Raw genomic sequence first — 18,459 nt, 5'->3', positions numbered from 1 at the left:
CACTCTTGCAAAGGGCAAGCGATGTGCTTAAAAACCAGAGAAAAATCTGGATGGAGGAGCAAATGTGACACCAAAGTTTTCTGACACTTACCTGTCAGCTCCCAGTCGGACCCTAACCCGCCCCCAACCTGAGCTCTTTGCATGCCACTTCCGAACCCCCGCTGGGAGGGAACCGGACGCCTGGGCTGCTCACGGCGGCTCTTCTCTGAATCACAGCAGCTTCCTCTCAGAGCCCTTCCTCCTCCGCCCCAACATCTGGCGACGCCTCCGGCCTTGGGCCTCTGGGCTGTCTCCCCGGGGTCCCGTGCTCGCCCCACATTGCTATGCCACGTTCTGAGCCTCCCCTTCTGCTCCCGGGCTCCCAACCTGAGAGATCAGCTGGACCCAGGAGCGTGTGGATGCAGCGCCCGCCGCGCTCGCCGCTCCTGCGGCGCCGGCCTGCCCTCTTCCCTCCACCTGGGGCCTGGGCTGGGCTGTCTGGTCCTCCACCAGACCAGGGTGCTGGAGCCGAGCACCAACAGCAGGAGGGAGGGCGCCCGGTCCTCCCTCCACCCTCAGGACATTTCCCTAGAGGGCCAGGCCCGCTGCCAGCGTTGGCACCCAGGCTGCAGGGGGCAGAAGCTACGGAGGGAGCTGGGCACTGAGCTGTCGAACAAACTCAACGTATTGGAGCTTTGGCTAGAAATACACGACACAATTTATACACAGGTTTGCAAACTGGAAGCACGAGGCAGAGCCAGCGGTTTCCGAGGACAAGCTGAGCTCTCGGGTACGAGGGCCCCTGGAGAAGGCGGTCCTGCGGGCTTGGCCAGGGCCCGCCGTCAGGTGGCGGCCAGGCAGACCAGGCGGTCCGGTCACCCATGCCTGGGTCCCGGGCGCCAGGAGGCCTGTGTGTGCCCGGGCCCTGGCACGGGCCGGGAGAACCGAGAAGTCCGAGCTCCCAGGTGGTTTAAACGAGCAGAGTCGTGTCCTCGGCCTCACCCGCCTGGCTCAGTGACTGAGCAGCTCGACGAGAGTGAGTCCATGTTACTCCTCACCCTCCGCGGGTGTGGGTCCCTGGTTGCCCAAGAACAGACACCCCAGGTTACATAACTGGGCTCTTTACGCCTCCTCCCCGTCCTAATTTTAGCAACCGAAATTCCACTCCCCCGCGGGCTCCTCCTCCACCCCTGCTGTCCCGACCTCTCAACCCCCTCGTGGTCCCAGCTCCGCTGCCCCCACTTGGACCACTGGTGACTCAGCAAAGGGAAAGCCCTGTCTGCTGGGGAGGCAGTGAGCGGGGAGAGGATGTGGTCTGGGGGAGTGGGGAGGGCGGGAAACTAGGTTTGTTCCCTTTTTTGGCCGGTGTTCACACTCATCTCTTGGCCCCCGATTACCGAGGGGAGCTGGAGGGCGAGGAGTGAGGCGGGCGGGCACCCGGCGCTCAGGGCCGCCGCGTCCAGCGCAGGCGGCCGTGCGTGCGGGTCAGTGCAGAGCTGGGTCCGGCAGCCCGCGGCGAAGATGGCACGGGCGATGCGAGCCGCCGCAGTGGAAAAGGCAGAGCCTGGGAGTGGGACGTGGAACCAGGTCTTATTAGGAAGTGGCGGAGCCGGAGCAGTCGGTGGCTGCCCGCCCCCGCTCATCACAAGTTTCGCTCGCACCCCACATCCTCTGCTCGCAGTGCGGTCTGCCGCGGCTCGTCACCCCACCTCTGGCCATGCCCTTCCTGCCGGTGCCTCGAAGGCTGCGTTCCCTGCAGTCCCACCTGTCTCCTGGAGGTCACTTGAGGGCCTCCGCTCGGCGATTCAAGGCCTGAGAAAGGGCTGTCACGGCTCCCATCACGCGGCCCAGCTCCCAGGCCTCAATCTGGCTCCCGAATCGCTGTAGGAAGCGGTCCGGGTGCCAGTGAACCTGCTGGGCCCTCAAGTACCTCCTCAGAGCCTCTTTCTCCGCCAAGGGGGGACCCCCGGCCACCAGGGCTGCTGCCATGGCCTCCGGGTCCCCTCCCCCAGGGCAGGGCCAGGGCACATCGCCGAAGCGCCAGAGATTGCCCCTGCAGACTCCCCTGGGTTGCTGGGCCCTGGGCCCCAGGTCCCTGCGAGCCTCCTGCGCCCGCCTGGCTCTGCTCTCCCGCAGCTCCTCCTCCTTGGCCCTGGCCCGCTCTTGGAAGAGCCTCCGCTCCTCCTCCAGCCGCCGCCAGCCCAGACGGGAGCCGTCAGCCCGGGCGGGCCGGCAGGCTCCCTTGGCCTCACGCTGCTGCTGGCACTTCTGGGCGTGCTCCTGGGCCAGGCGATCTGACCAGGCTGAGAAGGACTCGGGTTCCGGGGCCTCATGGGAAGCATAGTCTGTTTGGGAGGGTGGGACAGGGGTGGTGGGGAGAGGTCATGAGAAGGTCACGGGCAGAAGCGGGCGGCAGGGGAAGGGTGCAGGACAGGTGCAGGCACAGCGGCAGCTGGGAAGGGCAGCTGAGGGGGGAACGGACTCCTCACCTTCGAGCCGCCCTGTGACCTCCTGCCACTCGTCCTCCAGCTCTTCCTGCAGCTTCTGCCTCCACTGGTGCTCCTTGGATGCGTCTTCCTCCTCCTCTTCAGCAGAACCCCAGGGGGGTCCCCAGCCCAGAATGTGCCCTGGGGTCTCCCCATCCTTGTTCTTTACTCCCAGGGCAGAGGGGCAGCGATGCAGCAGCGGCAGGAAGAAGTCGGTGTAGGCTGTTGGTGGGAGACAGGGGGCAGTTAGCTGGGCCTGCTTGGCAGGGCGCCTCTTGTCTGCCCACCTGCACCTGACAGTCGCTGACAGCTTACCGCGTTAGCTGTTCCGGCCTGTGTCCCCATCAACTATTTTGTTTTCCGGTCTGCCTCTAGCCACCAGGGCAATGTCAGAAAACTCTGACCCTGTGTTCCAGTTTTGGCTGGAAAGTACACTAAGTGGCCAGATTGCCATGATCTCTGAACACATAATAATCTGGCCCCTCGGTGTATATTCTATATAATAAAAGGCTAATATGCAAATTGTCCTCTCAACCAGGAGTTCAACCAGCAGGCAGACCGGCCAACCACCCATGTCCCCTCCCCGTGGCCAGATCCCACCCATGGACAAATTCATGCACCAGGCCTCTAATGTGTGTGTGTGTGTGTGTGTGTGTGTGTGTACACACACACACACACACACACACACTGAGTGGCCAGGTTATTATGTGTGTGGAGATCATAACAATCTGGCCACTCAGTGTGTGTGTGTGTGTGTGTGTGAGTGTGAGAGTGTGTGTGTGTGACTGTGAGAGTGTGTGTGTGTGGTGTGTGTGTGTGTGTGTGTGTGTAGATCATAACAATCTGGCCACTCAGTGTGTTGTCACTTTAGCCCAGCTGGCGTGGCTCAGTAGTGGAGTGTCGACCTATGAACCAGTAAGTTTGATTCCCAGTCAGGGCACATGCCCAGGTTATTGGCTCGATCCACAGTGAGGCATGCAGGAAGCAGCCGATCAACAATTCTCTCTCATTACTGGTGTTTTTCTCTCTCTGAGATAAAAAAAAAAAAAGACAGACAATATTGTCACCTTATACCTCTCACCCCACATTATATTTCAGATTGGTAAAATATCTGAACATTCTACTCTACCATAATAAATATGCAAATATCGAATAGGTATCTTTTTATGTTACTTTTCAATAAACTGCATAAAATAAATGTTTTTAGGGGAACTTCCCTCAGCCAGCCTTCCCGGGGCCTGCTGGGAGGGTGGAGGTGGAGGGCCAGATCAGCAGAGTTTGAAGCAGAGAAATGCTCCATGCAACCAGCAAACCCTTTCCAACAACTGCCGGCACAGGGGAGGGGAGGGGGGGGGTCCGCCGGGAACTCCCCTCCCTGGCCCTGACTCCCGAGTGGCCACGTGCCCAGGGCCGTGTGCTCACTTCACCGCCTGCCCAGGCCCCAGCACCCTCCCGGGACAGGGGTGCGGGAGGCTCTGCTGCCGAGGGCCTGCTTCCTCTCGCCAGGACTGGAGGAGGGGGCTGGCGCCCTCCCACCTTTACTCTGCGGCACGGGCTCTGGGAAAAGCACGGGCAGAGGGAGGTCCCACTGCCAGGGAGGCGGGGGAGAACGGCCCAGCCTTGGCCGGCCGAGGCCCAGGGCCCACGCGGCGCCGGGCACACTCGCCGGATCCAGAGCCCAGAGGACGAGGGCGGGCACTGCTCCCCTGACCAGGGTTCACGGCGGGGGAGGGTGGCAGGTGCTCAGGCAAGGACGGGAAGGTTTTAAGGAGTAAGGCTTCCAACTATAAAATATAAGTGAGATATGACACAGGATATTAAATAGTAACTAAAAATGATGTGTGTGTGGAAAAAGCTGGCTATAAAACTGTACCCGGGCTCGGACTGCAGCTGTGTAAGAGAGCAAGTGCCGGCTGGGGGGAGCGCAGCAGTAGCTGAGGCTCTGGTCTCGGCGGTGGGACCGTGGGCGGCCGGCCTCCCGCTCCTACTCAGCATTCTGAGGTGAACGGATATAACGAATCGTTAATGCTCTTTCCTCGTAAAGAATGAAGAATACGTGTAATCACTCTGCCCACCGGGCTGCTGTCCTTTCCAGTCCTATCTGGGTGACAGAAACCACAGCTGAGTTTGCCAGGGATACGTGACCTCACTATATGTTTTAGCTGGCAACTTGCTCTTTTCGCTTAGCATCTCGTCCGTTTTCCACAGGAGTGCGCGTGGTGGCCCCTTTTTCATGACTGCATGGTGTCTCACGGTGCACGGAACAAACCACCCCCCGGAGACGGACTGTTTCCAAACTGCCTGGCTTCCTGCACGCCTCTGCGGGCTCCTGGGTGTTTCTGCGGGGCTGTGTCTCAGAAGCGGAATTTCTGAGTCAAACAGCTCTCGTTAGCCCAACACACACCCCTATGGAAATCTGTGTCGTCCTTTACCCAAACCGCGTCTCACCAACCTTTTCATTGGCCCACCTGACAGATGAAAGCAAGATGTTAATTAAGAGATTTTCTTTTTCCTGTGCTTTTTGGCTCTTTGTGTTTCTGTTGTGAATGACCGGCTCTCATTCATCTATTGTACTTTCCCCTCGGAAACCATAGAGATGCAGCCTCTATGGTGGAGATCAACCCTGTGTCTGTGCTACATGCATCATAGGTATTTTCTCCCATTTCCACTAGTTTATGCCAGAGTGCTATGGTTGGGTGCCGACCTATGAACCATGAGGTCAAGGTTCGATTCCTGGTCAGGACACATGGCTGGGTTGTGGGCTTGATCTCCAGGGGCAAGGTGGAGGGGAAGACGTGCAGGAGGCAGCTAACAGATGATTCTCTCATTATTGATGTTTCTATCTCTTTTTCCCTCTCCCTTCTTCTCTGAAATCAATAAAAATATATTTGTAAAAAAAATTTAATGTAGCCAAAGCAGGTTTGACTCAGTGGATAGAGCGTCAGCCTGCGAACTGAAAGGTCCCAGGTTCAATTCCAGTCAAGGACATGTACCTTGGTTGCATTACCCTCCATTACCCTCTTGCAAAAAAAAGATGGAAGAGAACATAGTTTTATTAATGTAGAGTTTTGTTGCCTCTGAAATGCAATTTAATGGATTAAAATGCTATTCAAAGGTTGGAAAGTTGACTTCTTAGATTTTCTAAAGAGTGTGACATAAGAGTGTCATCAGAGCCAGGCTAGAGACAAAGATCAGTATAAGATTATTGGCTTTTTGGGGGGGCGGGGGGGGTTGTTGTTGTTCATAATTTTTATCTTTATTTTTTTCTTCTTCCTCTTTTTTTAAAAAAAAATATATATTTTATTGATTTTTTTATAGAGAGGAAGGGAGAGGGATAGAGAAACATCGATGAGAGAAAAACATCGACTAGCTGCCTCCCGCACACCCCCTAACTGGGGATGTGCCCACAACCAATGTACGTGCCCTTGATCAGAATCGAACCTGGGACCCTTCAGTCCACAGGCCAATGCTCTATCCACTGAGCCAAGCCCGTTTCGGCTCTTCTTCCTCTTCTTAAAGAATACCTTTCAGCATTTCATATAATACTGGTTTGGCGGTGATGAACTCCTTTAGCTTATTCTTTTCTGTGAAGCTCTTTATCTGACCTTCCATTCTGAATGATACCTTTGCTGAGCAGAGTAATCTTGGTGGTTTTATTTCTTTAAAATGAAATAATGTTGCAAAAATGACAATATATTAACATTCCCTGTGATAGGAATAGAGGTGTTTATTGTACTATACTTTCTACTTATTCTGAATTTTTTAGGTTTCTAAAAATTAAAGTATAGTAGAAAAACACAGGTGAACTGTTTTGTAATCTTGGAGTGAAGAAAACCTTCCGAAGAATGAAATAAAGTCAAACGCTATTGATACAAATTTAACTACATTAATTTTTTTTAACCTAAGCTGCCATCTTGGATCCTCCCCCGGATATATTATTTTTAATATGGCATTCATTGCACTTGCGCTGCGTGCCAGACCTTCTCTGTCCATTACCCTCGATCTGCACAGCAGAAGAGACAGTGGCCCTGATTACAGGTGGCTCAGTGGTCAGTGCATGCTCCGTTTGCCTTCCCAGCCGGACCTCCCCGCACGCCCGGAAGCTGCAGCCCCACGTGGCTGTCCTCGGGCCCCGCGCGTTTCCCGAGCCTGCCTCTCTCTTGCCTGTGGCTTTCCCGTCTGCCTGGTTTCTACTTTGCTCAATGACTCTCCCTTCCCAGACCAGCGTAAGCCCCCTCCGCCTGGCGGCCCTCTGGAGCACCTGCCCACGACTGCCTCTTCCTCCTCGGTGCCCCCTCAGTCAGTGTCCTCAGCTTCCGAGACTGGGTTTTTTGATGGGTTGTGCCAGTTAGTGAACTTTGTCTTAAGGTAGACATCATCTTATGGGAGGAGAAAGGCGGTGCTGTCATCACTAAGACAAAGGCTGTTTTTACTCCAAACGTTTTTTTCATGTATGTAGTAGAAAAGCACACTGGGAAAAGTTGATCCGTACTGCTACGCTGACGATAAAGCTGGCATTGCAAGTCAACAGAGGAAGGTGAGCTGTTTAACAAATGGTGTCGGAGCATTTTACTCATTCAGGAAAAACTGTCCTCCCTCCCTCCTGAGTTAAAAGTAAGTTACATGCACAACAATTTCAAAAGTACAACTAAAAGACAAAACGTCTATCACCCAGAACCACAGGAAAGCTGGCTGACTGGAAGCTCTACATCTAGACTGAAAGAGAAAGGAGCATTCAGGGCACACGCGCTGGAAAACTGAGGTACGGGGTGCAGGCGCCATTCAGGCAGGCAGAGGATCCCCGCTGGCGGAGGGCGCTGCTTTCTTCAACCCGAAAAGAGACCAGCTCCCGATCTCTCTGAAATCCAGTTTCTGGGGAGAAGCTAGACTGTCTGCCATCGGGTCAGAAAGTGAGGGTGGCTTGCTTGCAGAGCTGCGTGCAAGAATTGGTTGCTGTGCGGGGACGCGGTCAGTGGGAGAGGCAGATATGGCTGACCAGCAGCCATCACTGTTGGCTACACTAGCCTAGTGATGCCCTGAGACTCCGCCCTGCACAATCTACAAACACAGCCAAGCTCCAAGCAGTGGCTTTTGCAATGAGTGACCTGCTCTATTGCAGTTTAACCTAGCAAACTTGCAACCTGGTGCAGACAGCTCCAAAGCCTCCAAGCTCCAAGCAGGGAGGAGAGGACTGTGGTTCTCGCTGTAGCTCCTGCAGGGCGGCCTCAGACAATAGCTGAACTGCACCCCATTGGAGATCCAGAAGCCAGTGTGCCTAGTGGTCAGTGTGAGACACCAGATTTCAACTCCTCACATCCATAAGTGACACATTCGGGAGGCGGACTCAGGAGCACCAAAGCCCCACTGAAACAAGGCCTGCCCATAAGTGTGTTTCCACTGCAGCAGTTCTCCATTACAGACACAGCGGGTCCTCACAGCCAATTGGCCTGGAGGTCAATTCCTCCCAGTGTACCACAGCAATCAAGACTTCACTACACCAAGACTTTGCACTAAGCCCACGGGTGCACCAAGAGCAACCAGCTTGGGTGACTGGGGAAGCTGAGCTACGGGCCCCTATAGGTCACCGACCACACAAAGCCACTCCATCAACACAGGGAGGCAGCCAAAATGCGGAGACACAGAAGCATGTCACGAATGGGAGATAGAGGAAAGTAAACTACTGGAAGACACAGAGTTCAGCAGAATCACATTTATAAGGTTACTCAAGAATCTTCTAGAAACCACTGAGAAACTTGAAGAGACCTTCAAGGACCTTAATGAGAATACAAAAAAAAAAAAAAAAAAAAAAAAAAAAGGAAAAGGACCAGTTAGAAATTAAGCATACACTGTCTGAAATAAAGAATATATAGAAACTCCACTGTAGCCGAGACCGGTTTGGCTCAATGGATAGAGCATCTGGGGACTGAAAGGTCCCGGGTTCGATTCCGGTCAAGGGCATGTACCTTGGCTGTGGGCACATCCCCGGTAGGAGGTGTGCAAGAGGCAGTTGATCGATGACACTCTCTCATCGATGTTTCTAACTCTCTATCTCTCTCCCTTCCTCTCTGTACAAAATCAATAAAAATATATTTTAAAAAAAGAAAAAGAAAAGAAAAGAAAAAAAGAAAGAAAAAGAAAAAAGAAACTCAACTGTAGATCAACATACCCCAAGAGTCAAACCAAAGATCTGGAATATGAGGAAACAAAAACACTCAACCAGAGAGGCAGAAAGAAAGAAGAATCCAAAAGTGTGAGGACAGTGTAAGGAGCCTCCAGGACTGCTTTAAGCGTACCAACATCCGGATTTTGGGGGTGCCAGAAGAAGAGAGAACAGAATATTGAAGGCCTATTGAAAGAAATAATGACAGAAAACTTTCCCTACCTGGTGAAAGAAATAGACTTACAAGTCCAAGAAGTGCACAGAACCCCAAACAAGAGGAATCCAAAGAGGACCACACCAAGATACATCATAATTAAAATGCTAAGAGCAAAAGACAAAGAGAGAATCTTACAAGCAGCAAAAGAAAAAACAGCTACCTACAAGGGAGCACACATACGACTGTCAGAGCACCCATTTGACTGTCACCCATACACATAGTGTCAACAGAAACTATGCAGGCCAGAAGGGAGTGGCAAGAAATATTCAAAGTGATGAACAGCAAGAACCTACAACCAAAATTACTCTACCCAGCAAAGCTATCATTCAGAATTGAAGGCCAGATAAAGAGCTTCACAGACAAGAAAAAGCTAAAGAAGTTCTTTACCACCAAACCAGGATTACATGAAATGCTGAAGGGTATTCTTTAAGAAGAGGAAGAAGAAGAAAAAGGTAAAGGTAAAAACTATGAACAACAGCCGAGACCGGTTTGGCTCAGTGGATAGAGCGTTGGTCTGCAGACTGAAAGGTCCCAGGTTTGATTCCGGTCAAGGGCATATATATTGGTTGCAGGCACATCCCTGGTGGGGGGTGTGCAGGAGGCAGCTGGTCGATGTTTCTCTCAGCGATGTTTCTAGCTCTCTATCCCTCTCACTTCCTCTCTGTAAAAAATCAATAAAAAATATTTTAAAAAACCTATGAACAACAAAGAGACATCAAATACATACCTACCAACAAGTGAATCTAAAAATCAAGTGAATAAAAAATCTGAAGAACAGCCGGGACCGGTTTGGCTCAATGGATAGAGCGTCGGCTTGGGGACCGAATGGTCCCGGGTTCGATTCCGGTCAAGGGCATGTACAGTGGTTGCGGGCATATCCCCAGTAGGGGGTGTGCAAGCGGCAGCTGATCGATGACTCTCTCATCGATGTTTCTAACTCTCTATCTCTCTCCCTTCCTCTCTGTATAAAATCAATAAAATATATTTAAAAAAAAAAAAAAAATCTGAAGAACAGAATGGACTGGAGAATATAATGGAATCAGGGAGATAGAAAGGGAGTGGACTGACAATTCTCAGGGGGAAGGGAGTCTGACGGGTGCAGGAAGAGAATGGACAAAAATCTTACACCTATGGATGAAGACGGTGCGGGGGTAAGGGTACGGGGTGGGGTGGGGAATCAGGTGGAGGGGAGCTATGGAGGGAAAAAAGAGGAACACCGGTAATAATCTAAACAATAAAGATTTATTATATAAAATATTTAAAATAATAACAATAATATAAAAGATTTTATCCTTTTTGCAAAGACTGTGAGAAAAACAACCCTATTTCTGTGTTCGGTAATTCTTGCCGAATGCAGAGAATGGTTATTGTCAGACTAAGGAGTGTTTACACAAGGGTCTCTGACAGCTGAGATAACTTCCCCATGAGATGATGGGTCTGAAGAGAAGTTACCAAAAGCCAAAGGTGGGGCCATTTACCAGCATCTCACTGGCGTGACAACCCAGCCCAGTCACCCCAGCGAACAGGCCCGTCCATCGGCCTGGGAGAATGCCCTCCTGGGAGACCCAAGATCATTTCACCTGTTCAGAGAGAACACTCGCACACCGTTTCTAAGCAGCTGGAAACGGAAGGAGACAGGCCTTTCTACCTGGGAGTTAGAAGGCCCCCTGGTGGAGGACTGGGAGGAAGGCAGACTTGGGTGTGACCTGAGTGTGGATCCCTCTTGGGAAGGCGCAGTTCAGTGGGTTGAGGATCCTTCTATGAACCAGTCAGGACACATGTCCAGGTTACGGGCTCGATCCCGTGTGAGGTGTGCAGGAGGCAATAGATCAATGATCTACTGATGTTTCTCTCTCTCTCTCCCTCTCCCCTCTCCCTTTCTCTCTGAAATCAATAAAAATAGGTTAAAAAAAAGAAAGTTCCTGAACTTTCTAGGCCTTGCTTTCCTCACCTGTGAGATAATAATATCAATCTTTGCAGGCTTCTTGGAATTTAATACGATGAAGAAAGCACTTACCATGAGGAATATTTTTATTATGCAAATAGCCTTAATTAATATCAGAATAAACATAACACTACTTCTCATTTACTTAATGCTGAACTGTACCAAGAGCCTGCCTCCTACTCTCACAACCTGCACTTTAGAGGCTGTGGGTCCTTCCCCCAGCCCAGCCCAGGACCTCTGGGCCCAGGCTGGAACCTGGGTGAGGGCTCAGCTTTGCCACCTGCACTTTCCAAACCTTTGTTTTTCAATTTAAAGCCTCCCCATGTGCTGGCCTCTCTTACGTTAAGAAACATTAAAGAGCCAATACCTATTTGGCTCAGTGGCTAGAGCGTTGGCCTGTGGACTGAAGGGTCCCAGGTTCGATTCCAGTCAAGGGCATGTACCTTGGTAGCGGGCACATCCCCAGTGGGGGGGGTGTGGGAGGCAGTTGTTTGGTGTTTCTCTCTCATAGATGTTTCTAACTCTCTATCCCTTTCCCCTCCTCTCTGTAAAAAAATCAATAAAATATATATAGTTTTAAAAAGATACAATAAAGGGGGAATTTTTCTTTCCTAATAGGGGAGGGCGTGGGGGTGGAGATGGGTTCCTATGCTTGGGGTGCTGGGGGAGCAATCAAACTGAGTGAAGGTTGCTCATCCCAACCTAGAGGTCTCCTCCCGCAGGAAACCTCCTGAGGCGGGCAAACCTGGACCGCTGCCCCGCTGCCCCGCCAGAACCCACAGGCCGCCTGGGACGCACAGGGCGGGCGGCGCACGTGCTCTGGGTCTGAGAGCTGATCTGAAAGCGCCCGCCCTGTACCAGGAGCCCAGGAGAACCTGGGCAGCCCCGGGCCAGACACGCGATGCTTCTGAATGTGGACATCAGCATGACGAAAACACATCGCAGAGGGCTCACTCTGGTCAGGTTAGGTTTTGCCCAAATGAGTTTGGTGGCAGGCTGATGAAACGGTTGCCTCTTGGCGTTTTTGTTTCAGAACCATTGGTAAGGGAGTACGGACGTGCTGATAGCAGGCAGGACAACGGTTAGTATCTACTGAGCGCTTACCATGTGTGCTGTTTCCGTGATTTAGTCCTCACCCCAGCTTGGGGTGGAGCTCAGGCACCATTGCTGAATATTCCCATAACAACTCTGCACCGAATCACAGGACAGCGCCCGCCGGGCTGCCTGGTTACAGGCACTGCTGCACCATTTTGGCAAATTACTTCTGTTGGTACTTACACGGTAGTTGTGAGGATTAAATGAATTATGTTGTGAGAAGTGCCTGGCACATAGCAAGGGTAGTTATTATGCAATTTTGCACGTGGGTAAACTAAGCCTCAGGGAAGTTCGGTACCTTGCCCAAGAAGTTCCAGTTATTAACAGTGTAGCTGGGATTTGAACTCAGGCAACCTTGCTCTAAGCCTACCCTCTGTGCTGCTTTTTCACTACAGGCAAACCACCACGCAAGAGACAAAGTAGCTACTAATCTAGAAAGAAGTGAAATCTGAGTGTTGGCTCTTCAGACAACAGTAGTTTGGTATTGTAATGGCACAAGTGATAGCCAATGCCAACTTGGGCATCTACTCCGTAGGTCCCAGGATGCTGGCTTCCATCTCAGACCGGTAGCTCAGGGCCTGTCCCGCAGGCACACTCACCATCAGGACCCTGGCGGGCGGCAGCGTGCAGCGCCGTGTTTCCGTGGCGGTCCTGGTGGGCAGGGTCAGCCCCGAGCCGAAGAAGCAGGCACAGGGCAGGCGCATCGTGGCGGGCACAGGCCCGGTGCAGTGGCGGCGGCTGCCCAGCATCTACATCGAGGCCGGGGTGTCGCCGGAGGAGGGCCTGGGCCCGGGCCAGCCGACCTGCAGACAAGTACCGCCGGAAGCGACGCTCTCGGCGCTGGCGGCGGGAGGTGGAGGCCATGGAACTCCTGGGCTGAAGAAGGAAGAGGCATCAGAGGGGATCCAGCCTCGGCCCCTCCCGCCACCCCGACCATTCCGTCCCCGCTTCCGGCCGGGTTCTCACATCCTCAGCAAGACATGCGGCCTGTTCTCCCCGTGCCGCTTACCAGATGATCGGTTTGAAAACATTTTAAGGGGGGGAGCTGGCCTCACACATTTACTTTTTAATGTAAAATTGAGAAAAGGACAAATGATCACTTTGCGGCCCATCAGCCGCGCTAAATTTTAAATAAAAAACTTTGGAAAGGGGAATAGGGACTGATGGGGGAACTTTTTATCAACAAGTTAGAATTTTAAAGTCAAATAAAGGATTCTCCCTCTGGACCTGGGGGTGGGGTTACTCATCAGACCTGCCCCCCCCTCTCCCCTCAAGTACCCTCAGGGCCGCCGGCCCGAGCCCGGGGTTCAGTCGCTCGGAGCAAGGGAGGCAGGAAGGCGGAGACACTCCAGGCCGGCGGAAACGGCACCACTGAGACGCAGGTAAAGGGCGGAAATGACCGAAGGAGCATTACCGGATGTCGTTTCTCCCCGAGGACGCGCGGTGGTGGGGGCGGGGAGGTGTGTTTCCGCGGTGTGGCCTCCGGGGGGAAACTAGGGAACATAAGATAAAGGGCCTACCTGGAACCCGGAAAGCGGAGGGTAGGCGCAGAAAAAGGAGGGCGGCCAGGAGGTTTACCCCCACCTCCCCAGCGGGAAGAGAGAGTAATGGTTCCGAGATAGATGAAAAGATGAGAAAGAGAGAAAACAGGAGAAATAAGGGAATAAAAATCACTGTGAAAAAGAATAAAACACATTGAGACCAAGAACAGGGGCAAATCAAAAAGAGAAAAACAGGCATGAAAAGACATAAAGGCAAGTGAGATTGATGCGGAAGCTTGGACTTGGAAAAGATAGAGAGGAAATGGAAACGGGTAGGAGGGAAAAGGGAGGAGATGTTGGTCGAATTCAGAAGCCCACTCTTCATGCACCACGGATGGTGACTTCCTTACTTTCTCTCTCTCTCTCTCTCTCTCTCTCTCTCTCTCACACACACACACACACACACACACACACACACACACACACACAGAGGCCGCCTTCTCTCCCAATACTCTCCTCCCAGCCCTGGCCCCAACCCTAGATCTCCGGACTGGGCACCCATCTCTAACGGGCAGCTTTGGGACTGGTCTTCGTTGCCCCCGAGAGGTCCTTCTCGGTACTGCCCGGGTGAGAGGTGTATGAGGAGGACCAGCCACTGTCGGGAGGATCAGTTTGGGGGAGACACCAGGTGCAGGCTAAGCGAAAAGGGGAGCACTAAGACCCAGGGATAGTGGAGGACTGCAGCATCGAGCTGGAAGAGGAGAAGTAGGGGGGGGCTGGGAGCCATTTGGTACCTTGGTAGCATCCGAAACAGAATCTGCCATAACGACAGAAATGGCCAGCCAATCCCAGGGTATCCAGCAGCTCCTGCAAGCAGAGAAACGAGCGGCTGAGAAGGTGGCAGATGCCAGAAAGAGTGAGCCTCCCCCTTCCTCCATTAGAAGTCTGGGAAGAACATGGGGGTGGGAGGACAGCAAACATTTGAGTCCTGAGGAATACCCAAGCCTGATGGGGAGGGAGTTGAGGGCTGGGGGGCTGGTTAGAAGGTTAGAAGGGAAGAAATTGGGGGATGTTAGAACCTAGCACCTGGTTGGCTGAGCGTAGAATAACTTACTGGGAAGGACTGACCCTCACTATCACAGGTTATGTCGGGTTCACCCACCCCATCCTGTTTTTGCTTCTAGGGAAGGCCCGGCGTCTGAAGCAGGCAAAGGAGGAGGCACAGATGGAAGTGGAGCAATACCGGCGGGAGCGAGAGGTGGAATTCCAGAGCAAACAGCAGGCGGTGAGTCTGGGAGAAGTGGGGATCTTCCATCTGGTGCGGGTGATTCTACGATAAAATAAGATGGTCAAGGACAGAAGGGGATCCTGGTGGGGACCATGTGACGTTGGTCAAGCTTTGTGACATTTAGGAACCTGTGCATTGAAGGACTCGAGCAGTTGTGGGGGAATGGCCACAGTCTGTGTGGAGCACGATGACGTTTGTGGGGGCAGAGTGCCGTGGTCGTGGGCGGTGAGGGTGGGGATTGTACAGCTGGTGTGGCACACCGGGTCTTGGAGGAGAGGGTGGTCCCGGTGTCTGGCTGTTTTCGTGGGATGGGTGGTTTGGAGAGGGTCTTGCTCCAGAATCTTTCCTCCACATGCCTGGACCCTCTTTCTCTGTCTCCTCCTTTCCCTCTTCTGCCCCTTCCTCACCTTCCAGGCCATGGGCTCCCAGGGAAACCTGTCCGCGGAGGTGGAGCAGGCCACGAGGCGCCAGGTGCAGGGCATGCAGTGCTCCCAGCAGAAACACCGAGAGCGCGTCCTGGCCCAGCTCCTCGGCATGGTCTGCGACGTCAGGCCCCAGGTCCACCCCAACTACCGGATTGCTGCCTAGGACAAACCCAGTGCCTGACGCATCCTCAAAAGAAACCCCAAACCAGAGTCACCTCCCATCCTAATCCTACTCTGCTTTCCATTCCCTGGGAATTCTAGGAGGCAAGACCCAATAATTCTCCTGTGAAATATAGATATCCTGCTCAGACCTGCGTCTCCTCATTGTTCTTTAGCCTTCGCTGAGACCTTGTAAACTCCCAAGTCACCCTCAGCCAACCCCCCTGTGAAATCTGTAGCATGAAAACGCGGGGGTGTAGAAAACACGCTAACTCCAGAGCCTGGCAGGCGGGGATCCCGCTCCTGACCCTGCTGCTATTATAGTTGGCAGGCAACCAGAACGAGTTACTTAACCTGTGGCCTCACTGCCTCCCCAGGAGCAACAATGCCCACCTTTCCGTGCTGCTGCAGTGATCAGGAGCCATGCTGTACAGAGCCCAGCATGGTTTCTGGCATGTAGTAGTTATGACTCAATTAATGGCAACCCTGTGATATTATTACCACCTCATGTCCAGCTGCCAAAACCTAAACACAGCCGTTTCCTCACTTCTGTCTGTGACTCCAACTCTACTCATTCTGTGACCCTAGTATTCTCTGAAAAAATTGGTTCTTCCCACCTCTCCTTTCCCAGAGAGCCTGCACTACCTGAAAAGATAAAATGGTGATTTCATTTAGCCTGTTACTGTAGTTCCAGAAAGATGGTGCATTTTTTAGCCTCCCCTTCATCTCTCTTAAGTTGGTCTTTCTCTTTATTGGCTTTCTCTCATTTCTTATTAACCCAAAGACCTATCAGATGATTGCTGCTTCCTGAGATATGAAGTGAAGCTTGTCACTGTGTATGCATGGACTTCCTTTGTAACAATAAAAACTGTCAATAAAATGACTATGGGAAAATCCTTTTGTTTTATCATTTCTCATTTAGCCCCTCTCTTGAGTCTTGTTTCTATATTCTCCAAACACCCAAAAGAGCTGCCCTTTGAAACTTGTTGTAGAAACATAGCAAATAATATATTATTATTGCCTGGCCCATGTGGCTCAGTGGTTGAGCGTTGACCTAAGAACCCGGAGGTCACAGTTTGATTTCCTGTCAGGGCACATACCTGGGTTGCTGGCTTGTACCCAAGTAGGGGGCATGCAGGAAGCAGCTGATCAATGATTCTCTTTCATTACTGATATTTCTATTTCCTCCCTTCCTCTCCCTGAAATCAATAAACATATATTTTTTAAAAAAGAAAATCTTAAAAATCATATTTCTCTAAAGTGAGAAACAAGTGATTCCTAGTTTGGGAAATTGAAGGCTTTAGATGGCGACTGTAGAGAAAAGCTGGGGTGTAGGAACAAGCATTTTGCCCGTTCAGTAACCACAGAGGCTCAGGCTGTAATGAGAACAAAAGGCATTTATTTGAACAAAAAGCCTGCACTACCATGATGCAGACCCAGGTAACTACTCAAACTACTCTCTGAGAGAACAAAGAAAGGCAGGATTTATAAAAGCAAAAACCACAAAGTGCAATTATTTCATGTACATGAAGGATTGATGGATAGGGATTGGTTGGTTCTAACATGCAAATGAGGGAGGCAAAAACTGTGAGGAGCAAGTGAAGTCCTTGTGTCCCTGAAGCAATTGTTCCAAATGTTTACGGACATATTTGACATGTTTATGTTTGTGCGTCGTCTGTTCTGTTGGTGAACTCTGTCACTGCTACGTCTCCAGACCCTAGAATAGCACTTTGGACAGAGTACGCAAGATAAATACTGTGAGAATAAATTGATACATAGGGTTGAAAAAACAGTCCTTTTATAACACTATCCTGGGATCCTTTGATGGATCACTTATTGCATTTTTCTTGGCCACAGAAAATAAGCCTCTTTAAAAAATATATATATATACATACACACACACACACACACACACACACACACACATATATATATATATATATATATATATATATATATATTGTACACAGAGAGGAATTGAGAGGGATAGAGAGTTAGAAACGTTGATGAGAGAGAATCATCGACCAGCTGCCTCATGTATACCTCCCACTGGGGATGTGCCCGCAACCGAGGTACATGCCCTTGACCGGAATCGAACCCGGGACCTTTTAGTCCGCAGGCCGAGGCTCTATCCACTGAGCAAAACCGGTTTCGGCGAAAATAAGCCTCTTAACCAAACTCTAAGCAGGGAGGCAGTATACATCCTCCTATATAATAAAAGACTAATATACAAATCGGCTCACCGGTGGGACAACTGGTCACTATGATGCGCACTGACCACTATGGGGCAGATGCTCAATGCAAGAGGTGCTTCCTGGTGGTCAGTGAGCTCCCATTGGGAGCGCTGCTCAGCCAGAACCCCTGAATCAGGTTCACGGCTGGCGAGCAAAGCAGTGATGGTGGGAGCACTAAGGATGTCAGACTGCCAGCTTATCGGGCTCCCCAACTGCCAGAGGGTGCAGGATGGGCTGAGGGACACCCCCACCCCCCAGAGCAGGAATTTCATGCACCCGGCCTCTAGTACAGAATAAGAGGTGTTTGTTTTTATCCTGGCTCTGTCCTCACCTTACTAGCTGTATTACTTCCCACATGTTGCTTTATTCTCTTCAGTCTGCTTGTAAATGGAATGGGAATAATGGTCTCCACTCCTGTTAAATGATTGTTTAATAACAGCTACAGGGCCGAACGTTTGTTGTAATTTTTGTTAAGCAGCAGACATCAAGTCTGGTTTCTATAGCATATCAAAGACAGGGTATCAGATGCTTCATTCATGAAAAAATCCATGCTGAACAATGGGGCTATCGGGGTGGGGCTAACAACATTCTAGTGGCATTAACAGTACTTGGGGAATGTTGCATAACCCTCAAGCCCTATCATTTAACACTTGGGGCCCAACCTAGACCCCGTTGCCACTCTGAGTTCAGAACGCCTTGACTCGCAGCCCCCGCCCGCCAGCTTAGGGCCCTTGGTACATGTGCTATAGATGCGCTAACACTACTTTTGGGCAAATGTCAGGCCGCGGCCCCCACGGCTGCCTATCTCCGGCGCGGACGCCCCAGGTCACCTTGACTACCGGGCCGAGGACCCCGTGGGAACCCGCAGCCTCGCCAGCCTCGCTCGCCACCGAGGGGTGCCCAGAGAGAAGTCCTGCGTGGCAAGAACCTAAACGAGGAAGCGAGGGGAGTGGAGAAAAGTGGAACAAGAGAAAGGGGATGCTAGTGAGA

General features: G+C 51.7%; 2 protein-coding genes and 1 long non-coding RNA gene across 8 annotated transcripts in view; 2 read left to right on the top strand and 1 right to left on the bottom strand.

Annotated features, from left to right (window-relative positions):
• The window catches only part of LOC311626233, a 1,185,289-nt gene that overhangs the window by 1,106,473 nt on the left and 60,357 nt on the right, over window positions 1-18,459 (top strand). The gene's annotated exons all lie outside the window — the stretch shown is intronic.
• Window positions 680-13,428, bottom strand: NFKBIL1 (NFKB inhibitor like 1). The gene is made up of 4 exons (XM_084891205.1): window positions 13,297-13,428; window positions 12,482-12,758; window positions 2,469-2,687; window positions 680-2,324 (listed from the first exon to the last, which is right to left on the bottom strand). The coding sequence occupies exons 1-4, from the start codon at window positions 13,384-13,386 to the stop codon at window positions 1,759-1,761; spliced, it is 1,152 nt and encodes a 383-aa protein (XP_084747331.1). The 5' UTR covers window positions 13,387-13,428; the 3' UTR covers window positions 680-1,758.
• On the top strand, window positions 13,187-16,131 carry ATP6V1G2 (ATPase H+ transporting V1 subunit G2). Of its 6 annotated transcripts, none has more exons than XM_084891296.1 (3): window positions 13,187-13,264; window positions 14,548-14,648; window positions 15,066-16,131. In XM_084891296.1, exons 2-3 carry the CDS (start codon window positions 14,589-14,591, stop codon window positions 15,237-15,239), a joined length of 234 nt encoding a protein of 77 aa, XP_084747422.1. In that variant the 5' UTR covers window positions 13,187-13,264; window positions 14,548-14,588; the 3' UTR covers window positions 15,240-16,131. The 6 variants fall into 6 exon arrangements, with proteins under 6 accessions (XP_084747422.1, XP_084747419.1, XP_084747423.1 ...); XM_084891293.1 differs by lacking the exon at window positions 13,187-13,264 and adding an exon at window positions 13,388-13,636; XM_084891297.1 differs by lacking the exon at window positions 13,187-13,264 and adding an exon at window positions 13,405-13,423.

The sequence above is a fragment of the Pipistrellus hanaki genome (assembly GCF_964339955.1).
Source record: "Pipistrellus hanaki genome assembly, chromosome: 7".
NCBI lineage: Eukaryota > Metazoa > Chordata > Mammalia > Chiroptera > Vespertilionidae > Pipistrellus > Pipistrellus hanaki.
This window is presented reverse-complemented; position numbering and strand designations above follow the sequence as displayed.

Excerpts from the sequence above, each read along its gene's own strand:
- NFKBIL1 (XM_084891205.1), bottom strand. The coding sequence starts at position 13,386 with ATGTTCCCTAGTTTCCCCCCGGAGGCCACACCGCGGAAACACACCTCC. Across the intron at positions 12,759-13,296 it reads TCGGGGAGAAACGACATCCG|CCCAGGAGTTCCATGGCCTC; the intron begins GTAATGCTCCTT and ends TTCCTTCTTCAG. Across the intron at positions 2,325-2,468 it reads GGTCACAGGGCGGCTCGAAG|ACTATGCTTCCCATGAGGCC; the intron begins GTGAGGAGTCCG and ends CCTCCCAAACAG.
- ATP6V1G2 (XM_084891292.1), top strand. The coding sequence starts at position 14,198 with ATGGCCAGCCAATCCCAGGGTATCCAGCAGCTCCTGCAAGCAGAGAAA. Across the intron at positions 14,280-14,547 it reads GGTGGCAGATGCCAGAAAGA|GGAAGGCCCGGCGTCTGAAG; the intron begins GTGAGCCTCCCC and ends TTTTGCTTCTAG. Across the intron at positions 14,649-15,065 it reads TCCAGAGCAAACAGCAGGCG|GCCATGGGCTCCCAGGGAAA; the intron begins GTGAGTCTGGGA and ends CTCACCTTCCAG.